The sequence below is a fragment of the Heptranchias perlo genome, chromosome 5 (assembly GCF_035084215.1).
Source record: "Heptranchias perlo isolate sHepPer1 chromosome 5, sHepPer1.hap1, whole genome shotgun sequence".
Taxonomy (NCBI): domain Eukaryota; kingdom Metazoa; phylum Chordata; class Chondrichthyes; order Hexanchiformes; family Hexanchidae; genus Heptranchias; species Heptranchias perlo.
The window spans coordinates 56954887-56979507 of record NC_090329.1 but is presented as its reverse complement, the minus strand read 5'-3'; the positions used below and the strand labels follow the sequence as shown (position 1 = coordinate 56979507).

Sequence of the window (24621 nt, the reverse complement as noted above, 5' to 3'; positions counted from 1 at the left end):
ACATCCTGGGGGTCACCATTGACCAGAAACTTAACTGGACCAGCCACATAAATACTGTGGCTACAAGAGCAGGTCAGAGGCTGGGTATTCTGCGGCGAGTGACTCACCTCCTGACTCCCCAAAGCCTTTCCACCATCTACAAGGCACAAGTCAGGAGTGTGATGGAATACTCTCCACTTGCCTGGATGAGTGCAGCTCCAACAACACTCAAGAAGCTCGACACCATCCAAGATAAAGCAGCCCGCTTGATTGGCACCCCATCCACCACCCTAAACATTCACTCCCTTCACCACCGGCGCACTGTGGCTGCAGTGTGCACCATCCACAGGATGCACTGCAGCAACTCGCCAAGGCTTCTTCGACAGCACCTCCCAAACCCGCGACCTCTACCACCTGGAAGGACAAGGACGAGGGCAGCAGGCGCATGGGAACAACACCACCTGCACGTTCCCCTCCAAGTCACACACCATCCCGACTTGGAAATATATCGCCGTTCCTTCATTGTCGCTGGGTCAAAATCCTGGAACTCCCTTCCTAACAGCACTGTGGGAGAACAGTCACCACACGGACTGCAGCGGTTCAAGAAGGCGGCTCACCACCACCTTCTCGAGGGCAATTAGGGATGGGCAATAAATGCCGGCCTTGCCAGCGACGCCCACATCCCGTGAACGAATTTAAAAAAAACAAATGGGATTTGATAAATGGCAGGAGTGGCCAACTGAAGTCTGGTGATCTGCATGCTGTTCTTCTGTCATTGGAGTGCAGTTCTCCACACTTGCCCATGGATTGTCATGATGTGTGGGCTGCACCATGATATTGAAGCAGACAATACTTCAGTTCTCGCTCAGTTAATCAATGTGGTTGTGGGTTCAAAGCCCACTCCAGCATTTGAGCAGCTATTCTAGGCTGATACTTGAATGCAATATTGCAGAACTGCTGAATTGTCGGAGGTACCATCTTTCAGATGAGATGTTAAATGGAGGTCCTGTCTGCCTGTTTAGGTGAACGTGAACAATCCTATGGCACTATTTGAAGAGGAGCAGGGAGTTCTCCTGGTGTCCTTGCCAACATTAGTCCGTCTACCAGCACCACCAAAATAGATTAAAACATAGAAAATGGGAGCTGGAGTCGGTCATTTGGCCCTTAGAGCCTGCTTTGCCATTCAGTATGATCATGGCTGATCCTCTATCTCAATACCATATTCCTGCTCTCTCCCCATACCCCTTGATGCCTTCTGTGTCTAGAAATCTATCTAGCTCCTTCTTAAATATATTCAGTGACTTGGCCTCCACAGCCTTCTGTGGTAGAGAATTCCACAGGTTCACCACCCTCTGAGTGAAGAAATTTCTCCTCATCTCAGTCCTAAATGTTCTACCCTGTATCCTGAAACCGTGACCCCTCATTCTGGATCACAGTTAATTGTTTGTTTATTAATTTGCTGGTCAAGAAGGTACGAGCCCATGGAATCCAAGGTGCCTTGGCACTTTGGATACAAAACTGGCTTAGTGGCAGAAGGCAGAGGGTGATGGTCGAAGGTTGTTTTTGTGACTGGAAGCCTGTGGCCAGTGGGGTACCACAGGGATCGGTGCTGGGTCCCTTGCTGTTTGTGGTCTACATTAATGACTTGGATATGAATGTAAAAGGTATGATCAGTAAGTTCGCTGATGATACAAAGATTGGTAGGGTGGTAAATAGCGAGGAGGATAGCCTCAGTCTGCAGGACGATACAGATGGGTTGGTCAGATGGGCGGAACAGTGGCAAATGGAATTTAACCCAGAAAAGTGCGAGGTGATGCACTTTGGAGGGACTAACAAGGCAAGGGAATACACAATGAATGGGAGGACCCTAGGCAAGACAGAGGGTCAGAGGGATCTTGGTGTGCAAGTTCACAGATCCCTGAAGGCGGCGGAACAGGTAGATAAGGTGGTAAAGAAGGCATATGGGATACTTGCCTTTATTAGCCGAGGCATAGAATATAAGAGCAAGGAGGTTATGATGGAGCTGTATAAAACACTGGTTAGGCCACAGCTGGAGTACTGTATGCAGTTCTGGTCGCCACACTACAGGAAGGATGTGATCGCTTTGGAGAGGGTGCAGAGGAGATTCACCAGGATGTTACCAGGGCTGGAGCGCTTCAGCTATGAAGAGAGACTGGGAAGATTGGGTTTGTTTTCCTTGGAGCAGAGGAGGCTGAGGGGGGACATGATTGAGGTGTACAAAATTATGAGGGGCACAGATAGGATGGATACTAAGGAGCTTTTTCCCTTCGTTGAGGGTTCTATAACAAGGGGACATAGATTCAAGGTAGAAGGCGGGAGGTTTAGAGGGGATTTGAGAAAGAACTTTTTCACCCAGAGGGTGGTTGGAGTCTGGAACTCACTGCCTGAAAGGGTTGTGGAGGCAGGAACCCTCACAACATTCAAGAAGCATTTGGATGAGCACTTGAAATGCCATAGCATACAAGGCTACGGACCAAATGCTGGAATATGGGATTAGAGTAGACAGGGCTGATGGCCGGCGCGGACACGATGGGCCGAAGGGCCTCTATCCGTGCTGTATGACTCTATGACTTTAGTGTGTGCAAAGTGGCTGCTCTGTTTGCCTAAATAACAAAAGTGACTATACATTTTTTTAAAATGGCTGTGAAGTGCTTTGGGCATCTTGAGAACATGAAGGCACTGTTCTCTCTCTCCATTCCTTTCTTATCCAGCTCTTTGTTTCTATGGTTGGCAGTGGAGAATGGCCTGCCTCATCAGTTTGAGCACTGGATCAGCCTGGAGACAGCAGATACGTCGGCTGGGCAATTATGTGAAGGAGAATGTTGTCACCAAGGAATGGGTGGGAAAGGGGAAAAAATGGTTGTACCAATTTGCTGTAGCTAGTGGCATGTAAGAGATCTTCAACCAATATCTCATCAGACGTTGAGAAAAAGATGTGAGTAGCCAGGAAATAGAAAATTGCCTTAAAAATGAAAGAAATGTTTGTACAGAAAATAGTAGGAAAAAATCACAGCAAATTAAACCAAAGTATCAGTATTTGAAAGGAGTCTACATGAAGGGATTAAAAAAGAATGACATGAATAAATTAAGAAAACAATGGAATGGAAAAACAGTTAATGCAAATAAAACTTAGGGGGGCAAAAAGGAAAACTGGCATGGTTGGGAAAGGTGCAGTATGACCTCTGGTTACTGACCCACTTGCCAGAGGAAACAGTTTCTCCCTACTTGCTCTATCAAAACCCCATATAATTTTGAATACCTCGATTCGGTCTCCCTTTAACCTTCTCTGCTCGAAGGAGATCAATCCCAGCTTCTCCAATCTTTCCACATAACTGAAGTCCCTCATCCCTGGTAATATTCTGGTAAATCTCCTCTGTACCCTCTCCAAGGTCTTGACATCCTTCCTAAAGTATGTGCCCAGAATTGTACACAGTACTCCAGCTGAGGCCTAACCAGTGATTTGTAAAGGTTTAGCATGACTTCCTTGTTTTCGTATTCAATGCCCCTATTTACAAAGCCATGCATCCCATAAACTTTCTTAACTACCTTACCAACTTGCCCTGCCACCTTTAAAGATTTGTGAATATGCACCCTCTTCAAAATGGTACCATTTAGATTATATTGTCTCTCCATGTTGTCCCTCTCAAATTGCATCACTTCACACGTATCCGCATTAAATTGCATCTGCCACGTGTCTGCCCTTTTCACCAGTCTGTCGATGGTCTTCTTGATGTCTGCTACTATCCTGCGCATTTTTTACTATGTTGCCAAGTTTTGTATCATTTGCAGACTTCGAAGTTGTACTCCTGTGCCCAAGTCCAGGTCACTTTTATATATAACACTAGAAGCTTGGATGAGATATTTCACCAAGATCCTGTCTATCTGTTTCGATAGTTCAGCCAGTTGTTAAAGATCCTATGATACTATTTATAGAAGAACAGGGTAGGTGTTGATACCCTGGTCCACATTTCTCCGTCAACTGATACCTTCTAAAAACAGACCGTTGGTAGTGCACCTCTGTGCTGTTTGTGGGATGTAACTTGTGCAGAATGGCTGCTGCTATTGCCTACTTTAGATGCTACATTCCCAACGCAGTTTCACTGTTTGAAGCTCTTTATGAATTTTAATGTTATAAATACATTAATCCCTTCAAATACGAACCAGAATTCAAAAGGATTCATTGGAACAACAGAATTTCCCTGCCTCCCATTGCCAATAGGTAGCAACTCAAATGCATTATGAATTAAATAGCTCCAAATTTGAGGTAACTGTATCTTGCATATGATATTTCATAATATATATCCTATAACTTTTCTCCAGTTTAATGTTTCAAAACTTAAATGAAGTGTACAATTAATGTGGTTTTCTTTTTGAAACACACAGCCAGAAAGTAATGCAAGGATAGTCCAATGATTGTAGAACTAAACTTTTTTCTGAAGGAAAAAAAATCAAGACTAATTGGAAGATATAAGTTAGTTTACTATCAACGAGTACACACAGTCACTTATAAACAACCTGTAGTGGATCACCTTGTCTTGTTTATACTTAGTGCCTCCATATGTTCTTTGGAAGATGTATTTATACTACATATTTAGTGTCAGTATGAAGCCATTTTGGCTTTACGTCAATGCGACAGTATTAAGGCCTGAGCTGACTGCTTCACACTAATGCTATAAGTTGTAATTTAAATGCAGTCATAAAGAGCACTTTTCATTTTGAAAGTTTTGTGCATTATGCTGTTCTTGCCCAGTTCATCCTCCTGGACATTAACTCAACTACTGGATATTATTTACTGTAATTGCAAAATATTTTAATCAAGCTGAGCAATACAAGTTTTTTTTTTAGGAGTGTCAGGCTAACAAAATGGCTGATGACCTAATCTGCAAACAAGCATTCATGTTGGAAGTAGGATAAAGGTCATCCCTGCTCTGTTTTATAACCTTGTATAGGAAACGTGTAAAGAATCTGTGCCAAAGTTCAGTGATTAAATAGCAGGCAGGATCTAGCAGACTTGCATGATTCAGGGGGTGGGCGAGTTCAGTATTCCTTGCCGCCTATACTTCTCATTGTGTGTTAAGGCTACTTGATATATTTGGACCACCACCAAAGTTTAGAATCAAGATAAAATTTGAGGTTAATTTGTCAGGACAAAACTGTGGTTTTAAGCAGTTAAGTAACAGATCCAATATATAAATCCTGTTTTGCATTAATTAGAAGTAGTCATGCATGGAAGTGAGGTTATAAAAGATCTGCAGTAGGTTAGATTATAGACTGTACAATTATCAAAGGATGAAAATATAGAAGTCTTCTGAAAAATCAAAAGGAAGTTGAAACACTGGTCATTTTTATAGTGGTTTTTGGTGCAACATATGTTCTGGTACCAATTTTAAAAGCGCATTGAAAGAGCAGTAAATGTTGATTCTAGTCAAAAACACATGAGGTAAAGAATCTGTGATCTGGATAATGAATCATTACAATACTCTTGCCCATTGGGCCTGACTTCCAGTTAACCTGCTGTGGTTCTGGCTGTTTTATAGTCTGCAATGCTATAATTTTTATATTTTTTGAAAAAGAAGTGGCCCAAAATAAGTTTCCACCTGTAGCTTAATGTACTGTAATAATTGGTTGCAAGGCCAAATTCTATAATTGAACAGAACAAATGTGGTCCATTTCTAAAAATGCCATAGGTGATCTAAAACTTGTGTGGAGAAATTAAGTAAATCTTTTTCCTACAGATAGGACTACAAAATAGTTGCTTGCAATTGACCTTCCATTGAAAAGCTACTACAGGTTAAACTAGAATGCTAAGATTACCATAGAATATCTGATGTTTGTGTGGCCTGCTGTTTTCATGTCTCCTACCTTTTCTAGTTATTCTTCTCCATCAGTATACATGGCCTTCAGGCAAAAGGCCAAAGGGTGGCTTAATCTTTATTTTGCTTAGTATTGGCCCAAGATACTATTCTTGCACAATATATCCATGTGATTGATGCAATTTGCTTTGCTAACTGAACATAGCATGGTTGTTTAGTAAGATCATTAAATAGGGAAAAGGTTAATCAACACAAAAATTTGAATTGTGGCAGTATCCTTTTACTTTATCCTTCCCCAAATAAAGGAGAATATGACATTATGCCTTAGACTTCTAAAAGTAATTGGTTGTTTCAATAGCTTTATAGATTTTAACTGGCTTCCTTTTGAAAGTCAGCACAGTTGGAACAGTTCTGTATCAATTATAGGAGCAAATGAATTAAATTCAGATGTAATTTGTATTTTAAACAATGGTGTTCCAAAACGCTGTGATCAGATTTGATGAACCTAATGCTTACCAACAATTGGAGAAAGAACTTTACCACTGCAGACTGACTGTGGGGCCAGTAAAATCTGCAGTAACCGAAGGACATTGGTATGATCTAATTGCCATTACGGAGACCTGGCTACAGGGTGACCAAGGCTGGGAACTGAATATTGGAGGATATTCAACATTTAGGAAGGACAGGCGAAAAGGAAGTGGGGTAGTGCTGTTAATAAAGGATGAGATCAGTACAATAGTGAGAAAGGACCTTGGCTCAGAATGTCAAGATGTAGAACCAGTTTGGGTGAAGCTGAGAAACAACGAGGGGCAGAAAACATTGGTGGGAGTTATTTATAGGCCACCAAACAGTAGTGATATTGTAAGGCACGTTATAAAGCATGAAATTAGAAGTGCATGTAACAAGGGTAATACAGTAATCATGGGGGGCTTTAATCAACATATAGATTGGGCAAACCAAATTAGCACTAATACTGTGGAGGACGAATTCCTGGAATGTATATGAGATGGTTTTCCAGATCAGTATGTTGAGAAACCAACTAGGTAACAGGCTATTTTAGATCTAGTATTGTGCAATGAGAAAGGGTTAATTAATAATCTTGTTGTAAAGGAGCCCTTAGGGAAAAGTGACCATAATATGATAGAATTCTTCATTAAGTTTGAAAGTGATGTAGTTCAATCAGAAACTAGGGTCTTAAATCTAAACAAAGGAAATTACAAAGGTATGAGGCGCAAGTTGGCTGTGATTGATTGGGGAACTGCATTAAAAGGTATGACGGTAGACAGGTAATGGCTCGCATTAAAAAAATTAATACATAATTTGCAACATATATATTCCTTTTTAAGGCACAAAATCCCAACAGGAAAAGTGGTCCAACTGTGGCTAACAAGACAAATTAAAGACAGTATTAAATCAAAGGAAGAGGCATATAAAGTTGCCAGAAAAAGCTGTAAGCCTGAGGATTGGGAGCATTTTAGAATTCAGCAAAGGAGGACCAAGAAATTGATAAAGAAAGGGAAAATAGAATATGAAAGTAAACTAGCGAGAAACATAAAAACAGACTGTAAAATCTTCTACAGGTATGTAAAAAGGAAAAGACTGGCGAAGGGAAATGTGGGTCCCTTACAGACAGAGACGGGAGAATTTATAATGGAGAGTAAGGAAATGGCAGAGAAATTAAACAAATACGTTGTGTCAGTCTTCACAAAAGAAGACACAAAAAACCTCCCAGAAATGCTAGAGAACCAAGGGTCTGGCAAGAATGAGGAACTGAAAGAAATTAGTATTAGTAAAAAAAGTACTAGAGAAATTAATGGGACTGAAAGTCGATAAATCCCAAGGACCTGATGATTGACATCCCAGGGTTTTGAAAGAGGTGGCTATGGAGATGGTGGATTCATTGGATGTCATCTTCCAAAATTCTATAGATTCTGGAATGGTTCCTGCAGATTGGAGGGTAGCAAATGTAGCCCCACTATTTAAGAAAGGCGGGAGAGAGAAAACAGGGAACTACAGACCTGTTAGCCTGACATCAGTAGTAGGCAAAATGCTAGAATCTATTATAAAGGATGTGATAACAGGACAACTTAGAAAATAATAATAGGATTTGGCAAAGTCAACATGGATTTATGAAAGGGAAATCATGTTTGACAAACCTATTGGAGTTCTTTGAGGATGTAACTAGTAGAATAGATAAGGGGGAACCAGTGGGTGTGGTGTATTTGGATTTTCAGAAGGCTTTCGATAAGGTCCCACACACGAGGTTGGTGAACAAAGTTAGAGCGCATGGAATTGGGGGTAATATACTGGCATGGATTGAGGATTGGTTAACAGACAGAAAACAGAGAGTAGGAATAAACGGGTCTTTTTCAGGTTGACAGACTGTGACGAGTAGAGTACCACATGGGATCGGTGCTTGGGCCCCAGCTAGTCACAATACATATCAATGATTTGGATGAGGGGACCAAATGTAATATTTCCAAGTTTGCTGATGACACAAAACTAGATGGGAATGTGAGTTGTGAGGAGGATGCAAAGAGGCTTCAAGGGGATATAGACAGGCTAAGTGAGTGGGCAAGAACATGGCAGATGGAATATGATGTGGAAAAATGTGAAGTTATCCACTTTGGTAGTAGAAACAGAAATGCAGAGTATTTTTTTAAATGTTGAGAGATTGGGAAATATTGATGTTCAAAGGGACCTGGGTGTCCTTGTACATGAGTCACTAACATGCAGGTGCAGCAAGCAATTAGGAAGGCAAATGGTATGTTGGCCTTTATTACAAGAGGATTTGAGTACAGGAGTAAAGGTGCCTTACTGCAATTATATAGGGCCTTGGTGAGATCACACCTGGAGTATTGTGTACAATTTTGGTCTCCTTACCTAAAAAAGGATATATTTGCCATAGAGGGAGTGCAACGATGGTTCACCAGACTGATTCCTGAGATGGCGGGATTGTTGTATGAAGAGAGATTGAGTAGACTAGGCCTGTATTCTCTAGAGTTTTTAGAAGAATGAGAGGAGATATAATTGAAACATACAAAATTCTTACAGGGCTCGACAGGGAGGATGTTTCCCCTGGCTGGGGAGTCTAGAACAGGGGTCACAGTCTCAGAATAAGGGGTATGCCATTTAGGACTGAGATGAGGAGAAATGTCTTCACTCAGGGTGGTGAATCTTTGGAACTCTCTACCCCAGAAGGCTCAGTCATTGAGTGCATTGAAAACAGAGATCGATAGATTTCTCGATTATTAAAGGCGTCAAGGGATATGGGGATAGTGCAGGAAAATGGCGTTGAGGTGGAAGATCAGCCATGATCTTGTTGAATGGCGGAGCAGGCTCGAGGGACCGGATGGCCTACTTCTGCTCCTATTTCTTATGTTCAATCTTGATGGCAAGCCTATTATGAAGCACTTTATCAAACGCCTGTTTGAAAGTCCATATACACCACATCAACGGCATTGCTCTCATCTACTCTCTGTTACCTCATCAAAAAACTCTATCCGGTTAGTTAAACACGATCTGCCTTTAACAAATCTGTGCTGGCTTTCCCTAATTGCTCCACACTTGTCCAAGTGACTACTAATTATTTTTTGAACAAGGGTGTAACATTTGCAATTCTCCAGTCCTCTGGCACCACCCCTATATCTGAGGATGTTTGGAAGATTATGGGCAGTACCTCCGCAATTTCCACCCTTATTTCCCTCAGCAACCTAGGATGCATCCCATCCGGACCAGATGACTTATCTGCTTTAAATACAGCTAGCCTTTTCAGTACCTCTTTATTAATTCTTAGCCCATCCAATATCTCAACTACATATTCCTTTACTGAGACTCTAGCAGCATCTTCCTTGATAAAGACAGATGCAAATTACTCATTTAGTACCTCGGCCATGCCCTCTACCTCCATGAGTAGATCTTTTTGGTCCCTAATCGGCCCCACTCCTCCTCTTACTACCCGTTCACTGTTTACATGCCTATAGAAGATTTTTGGATTCCCTTTTATGTTGGTCACCGGTATATTCTCGTACTTTCTCTTTGCCTCTCTTATTTCCTTTTTCACTTCCCCTCTGAACTCCTTTTGAAGTCCTTTGGTTGAGAATTAACTTACTGCTTCTACATTTGAAGAGTTGGTTTTACAAAATTTTTGACTGACTTGTTCTGTTCTCTTGGACTCCCACTCCTTCCCCACCTCCAACCTATTGGGTGACTAAAAACTATATTTGTATACTCTCCAAAATATTGATTCATGAAATTAAGATTTTCACTGACTGACAAATGACTTCCTTTCATCAGACTGGATTGCAAGATAATTATTTTTGGATGTGGTCTTAAATTGCTGACATGGCACAAATGACCAAATGTAATTGTTTTAGTATCACAAATAATATGAATGCTACAGTTACACTTGTGTTTTTATTAAACTAGCAAATCTCTTGTGTTGCTCATGTTGAGTTTAAGTTGTTGCAAGTGGTTAACATGTCCACCAACAGATTTGTAAAGAAATTTGTAAGAGAGCAGCTCAAAATATTGCCTTTTGATTGGTTATTGTAAAATGGTGCGTTCTACTTTGCTCATCTAAGGTCCCAACATCCACACAAATCGTTGTGCAATCCGCAAACTTGCAGACTTTCCCCCCCCCCCCCCCCCAATCCCCCAACGCCTTTGTCCCAATCATTAATGAAGATTGTGAAGATCGACGAACCTAACATCAATCCCTGTGGAATTCCACGAGTAACTGGTCTCCATGCAGAACCACTGACATTAATATCAGCCTTGTGCCTACAAGAATGCAATCAATTCCTTGTCCAACCCAAAATCTACCTGCTAATCTCTCAGGACTCTAAGGTGTGAAACCTTGTCAAAATATTTTTGAAAATTCAGGTATACAAGCTACTCCCTCCATCAATCTAGTAACTTCCTCAAAAAATTTTAACCAGGTTGGTAAGGCATAACCTTTTCCAGAAGCCATGTTGAGATTCTGTAATAACCCTTTCTCTGTCCAGGTGGTCATAGAGAGTATCTTTAATGATCCCTTCTAGCAAATTGCCTGTAACCGAAGCCTGTAATGTCCCAATTCTGATTTGGTGCCCTTTTTGAATATTGGCACAACAGAGGCCTCCCTCCAGTGCATGGAAACAATCCCAGACCCGAATGAACTGTTAAGTACATGAGTACATTTCTGTGAACACCCTTGAGTGAATACTGCTGGGACCAGCAGCCCGATCTGTTTAGAAAGCCATGAAGTTAATAATTTCAGGGCTAAGTGACAAACTTTTATTCACACACAATTTACAAAATGAATTTGAACTTTTGGAGTTAATACTGAAATTTGTAGTGCAAACTTTTATTTTGTTTGGCCTTGGCTGCGATGGGGATGGATGGGGAAATCCCTGTATCTGTAATATGTCTATTATATAGGTTTTGAGTCAGAGTGCATAAATAGTATAGTGAATATCATTTTTTTTAAAATTGCCACTGCATAACATTTTAAAGTAGCCAGTAATGGGTTATCTCTGTTTAGCATAAATTTGAAGAGCGAGCAGAAATGCACTGTACTAAATTTGAAGGGGGAAATGGACTTTTTTAGGTAGACTTCAGTCGAATCTTTCACATCACTCTTCTAGTGATCACTTTATAGCGTAGTATCTTAATAGAATAGCATCTTCATCAGTTGGGTTTGTGAAAAGTGAATTCTTAACATACCGGGGAACCTACTCTAATATAATACATAAAGTTCAGTTTTGATAAATCATTGTGGGTTATCTTGTCAAGAATGAACTTGTAAAGAAAAATCTAGACTCCTGAAACATTGAATAAAGGCTGTGACTATTAAAAACTTTTTAGCTTATTTGGAATTAACTTTTTTGTCTTTTTTAAGAAAATGTATTTGGTTTAAAAGAAGCCTGATTCTGACATCCTCTGAGATTGGCTAATCTTTAATGTGCCATATCTAAATGCTATAATCTTTTTATTTTAGGTTATACCTGTCGTAGTTTCACAGTTTCTTCAATTATGATGGGTAAGTATTTTCAACAAGAGGATCAGAAGCAAGCTGTATGCAAACTGCCCTTTTCCTTTTTTTGATGTTCATATTGGGCACACTTGGGCTGTACATCCAGTGTAAAATACTGCATGCTACAAACAAAAATCACTCCAGGACAGTGTTTCATATAATGTGCATCAGGCTTTCGGGTCTATTTTTCAATGTAAAAATGTGTGAGGAAAATATATAAACTATGCTAAAATCTAAAAACCTGGATATTTTCTGTTCTGATAATGACAAATAAAATGCTGAAAAGGCCTGATTACTTTGTACTTAGAACATGTTTTTGACACTGGTGATAAATAAGTGTATCGATAGAAATGCAGTACAGATTTAAAGATAGGCAATTAGTATTTTGACATGGGCTTTTTAGACATTTTTTCTTATTGCTTGTACAAAACTTCTTCCCACAAAAGAAGCTTTGCCCCTCATCACATAGTGTACATCTTGGACTGCATAGTCCAGCGCTAAAAATTGCCTGCTTTAGCAGTAACATTCTGCAATGGAATTTCGCTAGTATTTTCATTACACCTCCTGTCTATTGGACCAATTTCACACAGACAATTAGATTGATGATTTATAGAAGCAAAAAAATCATGTAAATACTATGCAGCAGAATAATAAACAGAAGATCTAGAAACAGTCAATGAGCAGTTAATTCTACCCTTTTCAAGCTTCAGGTTTTCTCCAAGTAAAAATAAACAGGCCAGCAAACTTTTTTTTTCCAGATTTCTTCTTAGTTGCACAGAATGAAACAGTTTGTTAGTATGAAACAGGAGTATTTTCTTTTTATAAACAGAATGCAGTCTTATGGATGCTCCTGATAAAGGTGATACAAATGGGATAGGAATCATGGAGGTCCATGCATCCAAATGAATGAGCAGCTCACCCAGAATTGAAGAACTAGCAGACAGGCCCGAGACATTTATACATTTGGTTTCTTTCAATGTACCAGAAATCCTTTTGAAGTAAAGCAACCATCACATTAATAAATGTAAGGAATCTTACAACACCAGGTTATAGTCCAACAATTTTATTTTAAAATCACAAGCTTTCGGATATTATCTCCTTCGTCAGGTGAGTAGTGAATGAGAGGTTCTCAAATCGCATATCTTATATTAGGCTGGGACACCGTCACACCAATCAAAGGTGTCGTTGGTGTTCAGACAGGTTAGCCACGGAAAACAGTAGGTCCCAGTATGCTGAATACACATTGTGTCAAATTACACAGACAGAGAGAAAGAGACCCGAAAGGCAGAGAGAGAGAGAATTTCCAGTTGTATTAAAAACAGATAACTTTTTTTTTCCGCTGGTGGGGTTACGTGTAGCGTGACATGAACCCAAGATCCCGGTTGAGGCCGTCCTCATGGGTGCGGAACTTGGCTATCAATTTCTGCTCGACGATTTTGCGTTGTCGTGTGTCTCTCTCTCTGTGTAAGTCAGGTGCCCGTTGCCTCAACATCTGCAAGAGTACGATGTTTCTTCCGATTAGGAATTTATTACGATTTTTTCAATCTACGTGGGTATTAGATTGATGTATATATGGTGAGCTGAAGTTGTATCAGGTGTCGGAATAATTAGATTGCAGACAATGCAAGTTAGCTTTCTCATTAGCCTTCCATGTTGAGGCAACGGGCACCTTTCTGTTGTTTGGAAACCCAGGAAGGCATCCATTTTGACTGAGCCCATACAGAAATATATAGCCATGACTGGATCGAATTTTGTATTTGCCGCAATTGGCTGGAAGTTACAGTCCACAATTGTTTCTTCCAACCCCCTCCAAAAAAAATCTCTACTTACACCAGAGACAATGACTCTTGCTGGGATTGGCATGGTTCCAATTTTCATGCAATTTGTTCCTAAATATCTGCCAATGCTGCTCTTGATTTGGTTGTAAGAGAGTCTACGGTGAATTGCCTGCTTGTTATCTACCTGCATCCTGGCTGTGGGAAAACATTTGTACCCTCACCTCCCAAAACTTGGCACCATTCCTTTTAATATTCTGAGAGGTTGGGTACACACCATATACAGAATTATTATTGTTTTTTTAAAAAGTAACATTCCAGCGTTTTGTAAACTTTACTGTCTGTCTTATAGAGAGGACCCATGTTAACTGTGAAATTAAAGGCGATGTTGCAGTTGTGCGATTTAACACACCAGATTCTAAGGTAATATCTTGTATTTGCTGCTGCTAATATTGAATGAGTCTAATCATTTTGCCTTTTGTAACAAAGAATAACGGTAAGCTGTATTTCATTTAGCCACTAACAAATTGCTGACTTACACAGAGGGTAATTATCGTGTTCTTCGGTAGCCTTTGGGCCACATCTTCCTGGAAAAATAACAGCGAGTTTACGACGCACGCTGTTATTAATGTGCTAATCGGCCAGCAAGTTTAGGAGAAGAAGAGATACGCCGTGAATTGTGAATCTCCATAACTTGCTTGTTGATTTATGCCGCTTCACCGTTTGCCTCGCATGAACGGCATCTCATCCTTAGCCATCCCGTTATTTTTAAGAATTTGCTGGATTTGCACATTGCCCATTAAACTCGCCACAGAAAGTTAGGGCTCGTCATTAACAGCGTAAGTATCCTTTTAACAACATGATAATTGTTCATGCAATGCTAATCAGTCTCCGGCCCAGAAAGGAAACAATTTAAAACTGTTGAGTCTCATTCCTGCATGTAGTAAATTCTTCTTGGAGATTTAAAATTTAATTTTTTTTTAACTTCCTTTCTGTCCCTTTTTTTTTCTCTCTCAATGCAATCTTTATTTCTCTCTCTTTCTCTTTCTGTACCTTATTTGACTCTAATTCACCAACCTCCATTGTTCCTCTTTTTTTTCTTATTCCTCAAATCTCATTCCTTAAATCTCATTGATTAAGGAAATACACTCTTGGTTCCATCGTTCACTAAGGTCCCAGCTGCCCCATTGCCCTTATCAGCTCTCAATCCCAGCAAGTTATGGCGCAAATTATATTCGTAATGAAGGGTGCAGGAAAAAGTCTTAACTACATGTGCATGCAAGATTTAGCCCATTCTGTTGCATGTTTATTCTGATCAAAAAGGCAAGCCTCCAAATTGCAAGGATTTGACTGGGGCTTTTGAAGGGCAAGTGTCGTTTTTTCTTATGATCTGGCTGCTTTCATAAACTCTCCCTTTGTTAGAGGCTAAAGTGCCCTCTACCATTAGATGTTACCTATTTGCAGATGGATCTATCTTGAAAGTGAATAATGTGTACTAATTTTGAAGAAGAATGATGAGTTAGGGACTAGCTTTTCACTTCTAGGGCCAAGTTTCAAATCCAGCATAGACTGATGTGATGAAAATTTCCTCCATCTCCAGGATGTATGGATCCCAAGTGAAATGCATTTTGTAGTCTCAGTACAGTTCCCATTAGCCTCTCCCAAATTTGGCACTAACTGGCAATGTTAATCAGAAAGGCAATAGAAAGGATGGTGGGAAATGGAAAAAGTCACACTGGGGCACTGGTGGGTAGTCTTCTGAGTTGAGGCCAAGTAGAGGTAGCTTTGCTCTATATCTAATTGTGCTATCACCTGGGAATGTTTGCTGATTTGTGAGTTTCTGAAGTGGACATTGTTCCATTCTCCAGCATTAATCACTCTCACTTTGATGAGCACAACATTGACTTTTTTTAAAGCTGGGGAAAAGCATTTTAGTTTTGCCAGTTATATTTTCAAGAATTCTGTACATGAAAATATGGGTTTGTACACATTTAATAATTTAATACTAAAAATTAGTAAAGCATTTTAAATAATCTATTATCTGTTGAACCATCCATCCCCTGACCTGGTCCAAACACATCAAGCACTATTGGACTTTGCTGTCCTCTGCCATAACAGCTTACTGCTCCAGAAAGATCCTGGGACGCAAAGATAACCACCCTACCCACCACCACCCCCCCCTCCCCCCCCCCCCCCCCCCAAACTCCTTTTTGCCACTATCAGCCATCTCCTTAGACTCCTCTGGCCCCCCTCCACCTCCACCTCCAAGTGCAAGGAGCTCATGGACATCTTTTGTCACTAAGATTGAGACCATCCATTCAGCTGCCTCTGCTGCAATGCCTCCTCCTTGCCTACCAAGCCAAATCTCCTCCAAGGTTCCCCCTGCCCTAGCCCTGACCCATGTAATTTTCTAATTTCTCTCCTGTTTTCCCTCTTGTCCTCTCCAAGCTCTTTTTGTCCATGAGACCTGCCTCTGCTCTTTTGACCCTATTCCCACTAAACTGCTGACCACTCAACCTCCTTTCCTAGGCCCCATGCTAGCTGGTAAACAGTTCCTTCTCGAGGAACTGTCTCTTTCTGCCTTGCTTTCATCTTTTTAAAAAAAAAGTCCACTCAACCCTTCTGTCCTTGCAAGCTACCACCCCATCTCCAATCTCCCTTTCCTCTCAAGTCATTGAATATGTTATCACCTCCTGACTCCATGCTCATCTTTCCTGCAACTCCAGGTTTGAATCTCTCCAATCAGTTTTCTGTCCCTCCCACAGCACTGAAACAGCCCTAATCAAAGTCACAAATGACATCCTATGTGACCGTGACCATGGTGCATAGTCATCCTTCTCGACTTCTCTGTAGCCTTGATATGGTCCGATAGACCAGCTTCCTCTAACACCTCTTCTCTGTTGTTCACATTACTGCGACTGCCCTCGATTGGCTCCACTCTTACCTATCCAACAGTATCCACTCTCCCAGTCCCCTCACTGTTACCTCTGGAGTCCACCAATGATCTATCCTTGGCCGGATCTTCTTCGGCATCGACGCGCTGCCCTTTAATGGTATCAACTGAAGACCTGGTGTCAGGTTTCACATGTATTCTGGAACGCCCAGCTCGACATCTCCAGTACCTTTATCAATCCTTCCACTGCCTCTGTGTTTTCGGTTTGCTCGTCCAACATCTAGACCTGGATGAGCTGCAATTTTCTCCAGTTAAACATTGGGAAGACCGACGGAATCTTTGGATCCCACCACAAACTTCGTACCCATGCCCAGCCATTTTTAGGCTGAACTAGACTGATCACAACCTCGCCATCCTGTTTAATCCCAAGCTGAGATTCCAACCTGTATCCCCTCCATCACAAAGACTGGGTACTTCCACCTCTAACATGACTCATCTCCACCCCTGCCTCAGTCCATCTGATGATGAAACCCTCTCCTATTCCTTTATCATCTCCACACTTAACTATTTCAATGCTCTTTTGGCTGGCCTCCCATCCTCCACCCACTGGAAACTTCAGATCACCCAAAACACTCCATATCCTATCCCGTACCAAGCCCCACTCACCCATCACCCCGCTCACTAACAAACATTGGCTCCTAGTCCCTCGTGTTCAAGTCCCTTCATGGCCTCCCTCCTCCCCATCTCTGTAACCTTCTCCAGCCCTAGAACCTAGCGTTCCTCCAACTCTGGCCTCTTGTCCATCTGACATTTTCACTCCCCTTGTCCCACCATTGGCGGCCATGCCTTCAGCCATCTTGGCCCCAAGTTCTGGAATTGCCTCCCTACAGCTCTCCTCTCCCCCCTCTTAAGAACCCACTTAAAAACCCATCTCTTTGTATAAGCTTTTAGTTACCCCTCCTAATATCTCCATTGGCTTGGTGTTGATTTTTGTCTGATTACACTTCTGTGAAGCACCTTGGGAGATTTTTCTACGTTAAAGGTGCTATATAAATGCAAGTTGTTAGTGTACATCTGTTTCTGATAAGTTTTGTAAAGGAGAATTTTGGCATTCTAAAATTATTTTCAAAAATGCTGGTAAAAAACCTACTTGTGTGACAGTTGATGTTTCCACATTGTGTGACTCTGTATTGAAGCTCATGGGATAAATCTGCTAACTACATACGCCTTGGCTCTTTGGGATGCACTATTGGTAAAGGAACAACTGACATTGTTCACACCCATGGCAAATGTGCCTCCTTCAAGATGAATACAGGAAATAATGTTCGAGGAGATATGTGATTCCTTCACTGCCTTTGAACGAGAACTGGTGAAGTGCATATTGGAACTAAGGATTGAGATTTTCAGAAAAAACGGTATTTTGAAATTGGTTTCCTTTTGATCCTGTACAGGTTAACACCCTATCTCAACAGCTACAGTCAGAGTTTACTGAGGTGATGAATGAAGTCTGGGCAAATGATGCTGTTAAAAGTGCTGTCCTTATCTCATCGAAACCAGGCTGCTTCATTGCTGGTGCTGACATCAAGTAGGTTGCATTTTTAAATATAGTTCCAGACATCAGTTTCTGTATAAAATCTACTTCAGCGATTTTTTTTTTTAAGATGAGAATTAATTGTATCTGATTCTCTCATTTCAAAGGGGATGCAGGAACAGAGACACCTGGGGGTTCACATACATAAGTCTTTGAAGGTGACAGGACAAGCTCATAAGGCTGTTTTTTTTTTTAAAAAGCAAATGGGACCCTGGGCTTTATAAATAGAGGCATAACAGTACAAAAGCAAAGAAGTTATGCTAAACCTTTATAAATTTGGAATGCGCTGCCTGAAAGGGTGGTGGATGCAGATTCAGTCGTAGCTTTCAAAAAGGAATTGGATGAATATTTGGAGAGAAAGTTTGCAGAGCTACAGGGAAAGGGCGGGGGAGTGGGACTAACTGGATTACTCTCACAAAGAGCCGGCACAGGCTCGATGAGTCGAACGGCCTCCTTCTATGCTAGAATCATAGAATGGTTACATCACTGGTTAGGCTGCATCTGGAATATTGTGTCCAATTCTGGGCATCATACTATAGGAAGGATGTGAAGGCCTTGGCGAGGGTGCAGAGGAGATTTTCTAGAATGGTGCCAAGGATGAGGGGCGTCAGTTATGTGGAGAGATTGGAGAAGCTGTGATTGTTTTTTTTAGAGCAGAGAAGGTTACGTGGCGATTTAAAAGAAGTGTTTGAAATTATGAAGGGTTTTGATAGAGTAGATAGGGATAAATTGTTTTAACTGGCAGGCGTGTCGATAGCCAGAGGGGACAGATTTAAGATAATTGGCAAAAGAACCAAGGAGGAGATAAGGAGAAATGTATTTACATAGCTAGTTGTTAAGATCTGGAATGCACTGCCTGAAAGGGTGGTGGAAGCAGATTCAATAGTAACTTTCAAAAGGAATTGGATATATACTTGAAAAGGAAAAATTTGAAGGGCTATTGGGAAAGAGCAGTTGAGTGGGACTAACTGGATTGCTCTTAAAAAGAGCTGGATAGTGTTTTGCTCTTTTTAACCTACTGACAATTATTAACTCTATCCCCACTTTTCCATCAGTCATAACTTCAAAGAGTGTGTGTAACTCTGAGTTACACACTCAAGCTTAACCAGTAAGGCAATATTCAAGGGAAAGATAGCTTTGCTTGATGCTCAATTTTCAGAATTAGATTTCTGAGCAAAATCCAAGCAGTAGCACACATACTCCAAATCAGAGATTTCCCTATCTAATCAGGAGGGCAACATGAATCTAGATTAAACTGTTAAGTGCTCACACGTTGACAGAGACTGCATAGTTCCTTACTTGATCAGAATAAGAGTATTGTAATTTTGTAAATGTTTGTTCGGTTATCTTGCAGTCCTCTTTTTCCAATGAGAAGCTCAACTTATTTAGCGCCTTTTCCTTGTGCATCTGTATAACCCCTTGAGGTCTTTTTCTATGTAAAAGATGCTATATAAATACAAGTTATTGCTGATGACTCAGAATCTTGAGATCTGGTATCATCTTTGTTATCCAGATAGGCCAGCTTAGTGCAAGTTTAGTCTATGCTGTGCACTCTCAAGGACAATAGCATTCTTATGGTTTACTGACCAATATTAGGCACAATGTTCTAAATAGAGTGCAGTAGTACAACATGACTGTCTTCCTTACTGGCATTTTATCTCTTAGTTCCTTATTTGCATCTTTCGTTACAGCCATAGAGAAGGCTGATTTGTTTCTGCCATTGTTAGTTTAGGTCTCTTGAATATTTAGGTGCTTTAAACTCATTGTAATTTTTTTAAATTGGAAGGGGCAGTATAGAGAAAGGTGCACCCCCTGGTGCTAAACTGATGTCCCCAGTGCTATCCTATGTCATTTCATTGTAGGAGTACCATCCAGCAATGTGACCCATTCTGGACCTTGTGCTGTTGTGTAAATTCATTTGCGAGAACAAGTAGAATGTCACTACTGCATGTCATAAAGCAATATGAATGGGTGATGTGCACTTAGATTTCAAAGATATATACTTTCCTATATTCCAGATCCTTTCGTTATAACCACTTAAATAAGTTAAACATTGCTACTAGTACTATACCTAAATGGTGTGAGTGAAATGAAACACATGACATTTGTCTGGCTGATCAATGCAAGATCATCCACAGGAATGGATGGGTACAATAGTTACACATCAACCTCAGCATTTTTCCCAGTGATTGTGTTCATTCCAGTATTATACTTTGTAAATTCTGTACCTGCAGCTGCTTACTAATTACTTTTGATTTTGGATTTTGAATCAAATCAGTTTTAAAAGACAAACTGCCAACCCAATTTTGTGCATCAGCATTAAAGATATTAATTCTTGATGCTTTGTGTTTTGTATCAAATCTGCTTAAATGTGGAACAGTTTCTGTATTACTGAAATTACTGGAGCTGTTGTGTACAGGGGTAATGCACAAGTTTGAAGGTGCTCCATTGAAGGTGTTTGAGATTCTAATTGTTAAAGTAAATTGTGTTGAGTCCTTCAAACATACTCGATCTTGTTTCGTACACAACTGGAATTTATAAGGATGGTTTATTCTATTTTTTTGGGCAGAGGGCATTAAGCTGGACAATAATGAGTGCCATGCTCCCTTAGTCATACTGCGATTCAAACACAAGTGTTGTTGCACTACGTGATTTAAACCCAGTTATATTGGATTTAATCTCGCTAGTCTCCTGATGTTTGTGATGTGGAGATGCCGGTGATGGACTGGGGTGGACAAATGTAAGGAATCTTACAACACCAGGTTATAGTCCAACAAATTTATTTTAAAATCACAAGCTTTCGGAGATTATCCCCATCGTCAGATGAATGAGTGAAAAGGTTCTCAAATCGCATATCTTATACTAGGCTGGGACAGCATCACACCAATCAAAAGGTGTCGTTGTTATTCAAACAGGCCAGTCACGGAGAACAGCACGTCCCAGTACACTGGATATACATTGTGTCAATTACACAGACAGGCAGAAAGAAACCCAAAATGGCAGAGAGAGAGAGAGAGAGAGAGAGAGAGAATATTAAAAAACATAATTTTTTTCCCCCCTTTTTGCTGGTGGGGTTACGTGTAGCGTGACATGAACCCAAGATCCCGGTTGAGGCCGTCCTCATGCGTGCGGAACTTGGCTATCAACTTCTGCTCGACGATTTTGCGTTGTCGTGTGTCTCGAAGGCCGCCTTGGAGAACGCTTACCCGAAGATCGGTGGCTGAATGTCCTTGACTGCTAAAGTGTTCTTTAAACAGCCACCCAACCTCAAACAGACCATCGTTCGCAGCAAGTTACCCAGTTTTCAGGAGAACAGCGTCCACGACACCACACAACCCTGCCACGGCAACCTCTGCAAGACATGCCAGATCATCGACACGGATACCACCATCACACGAGAGGACACCACCCACCAGGCACATGGTTCATACTCCTGTGACTCGGCCAACGTTGTCTACCTCATACGTTGCAGGAAAGGATGCCCCGGAGCATGGTACATTGGCGAGACCATGCAGACACTGCGACAACGGATGAATGGACACCGCGCAACAATCGCCAGACAGGAGGGTTCCCTCCCAGTCGGGGAACACTTCAGCAGTCAAGGACATTCAGCCACCGATCTTCGGGTAAGCGTTCTCCAAGGCGGCCTTCGAGACACACGACAACGCAAAATCGTCGAGCAGAAGTTGATAGCCAAGTTCCGCACCCATGAGGACGGCCTCAACCGGGATCTTGGGTTCATGTCACGCTACACGTAACCCCACCAGCAAAAAGGGGGGAAAAAATTATGTTTTTTAATATTCTCTCTCTCTCTCTCTCTCTCTCTCTCTCTCTCTGCCATTTTGGGTTTCTTTCTGCCTGTCTGTGTAATTGACACAATGTATATCCAGTGTACTGGGACGTGCTGTTCTCCGTGACTGGCCTGTTTGAATAACAACGACACCTTTTGATTGGTGTGATGCTGTCCCAGCCTAGTATAAGATATGCGATTTGAGAACCTTTTCACTCATTCATCTGACGAAGGGGATAATCTCCGAAAGCTTGTGATTTTAAAATAAATTTGTTGGACTATAACCTGGTGTTGTAAGATTCCTTACACCTGATGTATATAGAATAGTAAGTTTTTTTGTTTATAAAGATCAGTCTACTTAGTGAATGTGTAATATCTAGATACCTTGATCTAGAAATGAACAGGAGAGTTAAATGCACAAGAAGTGGTGCGATAGTTGCCCTTGACATGATTTGAGGATCTCTAGCAAAACGGGGATCAATGGGAAAGCCCTCCAGGAAGATGGTCATGGCTGTTGAAGGCCAATCATCGCAGCCCTTAGGATATCATTGCCACAGTTCCTCAGGGCTGTGTCAGTGGCCAAACCTTTTTCAGCTGCTTCATCAATGACCATGCTTCTGTCATAAGGTCAGGAGTAGGTAGCAACTCTAGTGTTCAGCTCCATTCACGACTTCTCCAATAATCAAGCAGCCCATGGCAGCTAATGGCAAGATCTAGACAAATAGATAATATAAATGCCAGGCAATGACCATCTCCAACAAGAAAAAGCCCAACCATCTCCCAAACGTTGAACAGCACCATCATTGCTGAGTCCTCCATCATCAGCATCCTGGGGGTCACCATTGCCCAGAAGCTTAACTGAACCAGCCATATCAATACAAGAGTAGGGCAGAGGCTGGGTACTCCGTTTTACTCACCAATCACCTGGTTGCGCACTGCTGAAGCAACATTCGAGCTCAACACTGTACAGGACAGAGCAGTCTGCTTGATCATCATTCCTGCCACTGTACTTTTTATTCATCCCTCCAATACCAATATACAGTGGCTGCAGTATGTACTGCAGCAATTTGCCTAGTTTACTTCGACAGCATCTCCCAGACCCAAGATTACTGAGAAGGACAAATAGGAATGCCATCAACTCCAACTTCTGCTCCAAGTTGCATATCAACCTGTTCTTTCACCGCTGCTGAGTCAAAATTCTGGAATTCCCTAACATCATGGGAACACCATCAGCCCAAGGGTTGCAGTGGTTCAAGGAGTAGGCCCACCATCACTTTCTTGGGGCAACTAGGGTTGGGCAATAATTGCGGCCATGCCAGCATTGCCACATCCCGAGAACACAAAAAAAGGTGTTTGGGAAAGGAGCTATGTCAGCATTAAACATAGTCATGTATGAACTTTATTTTTATTTACAGTATGATAGAGGAATGTAAAACTGTTGAAGAAGTGACACGGTTATCTCAGGCGGGGCAGAAAATGTTTGAGAAGATTGAAGCATCCACCAAACCTGTTGTAGCTGCTATCAATGGTTCCTGCCTTGGAGGTGGTCTTGAGGTATGGAATGTGATTCAACTTTGTTACATGTAACCTAATCAATTGCAGAGAAACTTGCAGCAAGAGCTTGAAGCTGATAGCCAGCATATCTCAAATGCTGAACAACTTGTTTTTAATTCTCAGTTTGACCTAGTAGATGTCTCTTAGTCTTAAAAAAAAATCGATGTGATTCCCCTTCTTCCTTCCACATTTTTAATTTGTCTTACATGGTATTTTGAGCCCTTCAACATTGTGAATAATTTGTCTGGATCTACTCCTTTTCAGAATCTTGAAAATATCAGGTAAGTTGCTGTAAGGTCTCTTTTTTTTTTCTGAAGGGAACAAGACCAACTTCCTTGACATTTCCTCATGGATTCCTGCTAGTTGGAATTATCTTGCTTGTTTGCCACAGTGACCTCAAAAGGGCAATTATATCCTTATTAATTAAGTAACACACAGTTTCCAAATTGGAACTGACCAACACTGTAAACTGCAACAATATGTAATTCTCTTTAGAGGAGTTTTACATTGGTGCTTATTTAGTTCAGATCATGGGAGATTGGTGTATGTGATGACTTGATGCATTTACACTACTAAAACTGACTAGTAAATCTCAGCAACAAAATCGTGCTGCTGCTAATCTATCCTGCTGCTAATGCAACCATGTACCTTATATAGAATATCTTTCCTGCAGACAAACATGGAGCTGAGAGATTCATAGATGTACCCACAATAAACCCTTGATCTTCCCTGCTCACTACACTGTATGAGTCTCATTCAACACAGATTTCCTCTTGATTTTTTTTGCTCCCAAATTAATTAGTTCAGTTATTCACAAGGAAGCTGTGTCTTCCAATTCATCTAAGAGTCCCAAATCCTTCTGAATGTCATTGCATTGCTCCTATTTGCTCTGCATAGTACCCCAGATATACCTTGTACATAAGAGAGCAGCCCGTTTTAATTTGTAGTCTATCACTCTGCTAATGCCTTTTCAATACAGCACGCACCTTATTGATGGTTTTATAAATTTATCCAAAAAATTCTAATTCTACTTCCTGTTCATGCCATATACCACTGTTCCATATAAAACTTTCTTTCAATTTGTCCTTAGTGAAGAGCATGTGCCACCTAGGAGGCAGTTAGTAAAAGTTTTGAATCCCTCAGAAGTTAATTGCTTTATTTCTACTTTCCCCTTCCTCCTATTTTGGTA

General features: G+C 41.1%; 1 protein-coding gene across 1 annotated transcript in view; it reads left to right on the top strand.

The window, feature by feature from the left end:
* LOC137321773 (trifunctional enzyme subunit alpha, mitochondrial-like) overlaps nucleotides 1-24621 on the top strand; it is a 67668-nt gene that overhangs the window by 3209 nt on the left and 39838 nt on the right. Inside the window, exons 2-5 of the mRNA XM_067984433.1 lie at nucleotides 11794-11835; nucleotides 13957-14027; nucleotides 17949-18082; nucleotides 23294-23432. Of these exons, the coding sequence (XP_067840534.1) occupies nucleotides 11794-11835; nucleotides 13957-14027; nucleotides 17949-18082; nucleotides 23294-23432 (386 nt within the window). The remainder of the gene's footprint in view (nucleotides 1-11793; nucleotides 11836-13956; nucleotides 14028-17948; nucleotides 18083-23293; nucleotides 23433-24621) is intronic.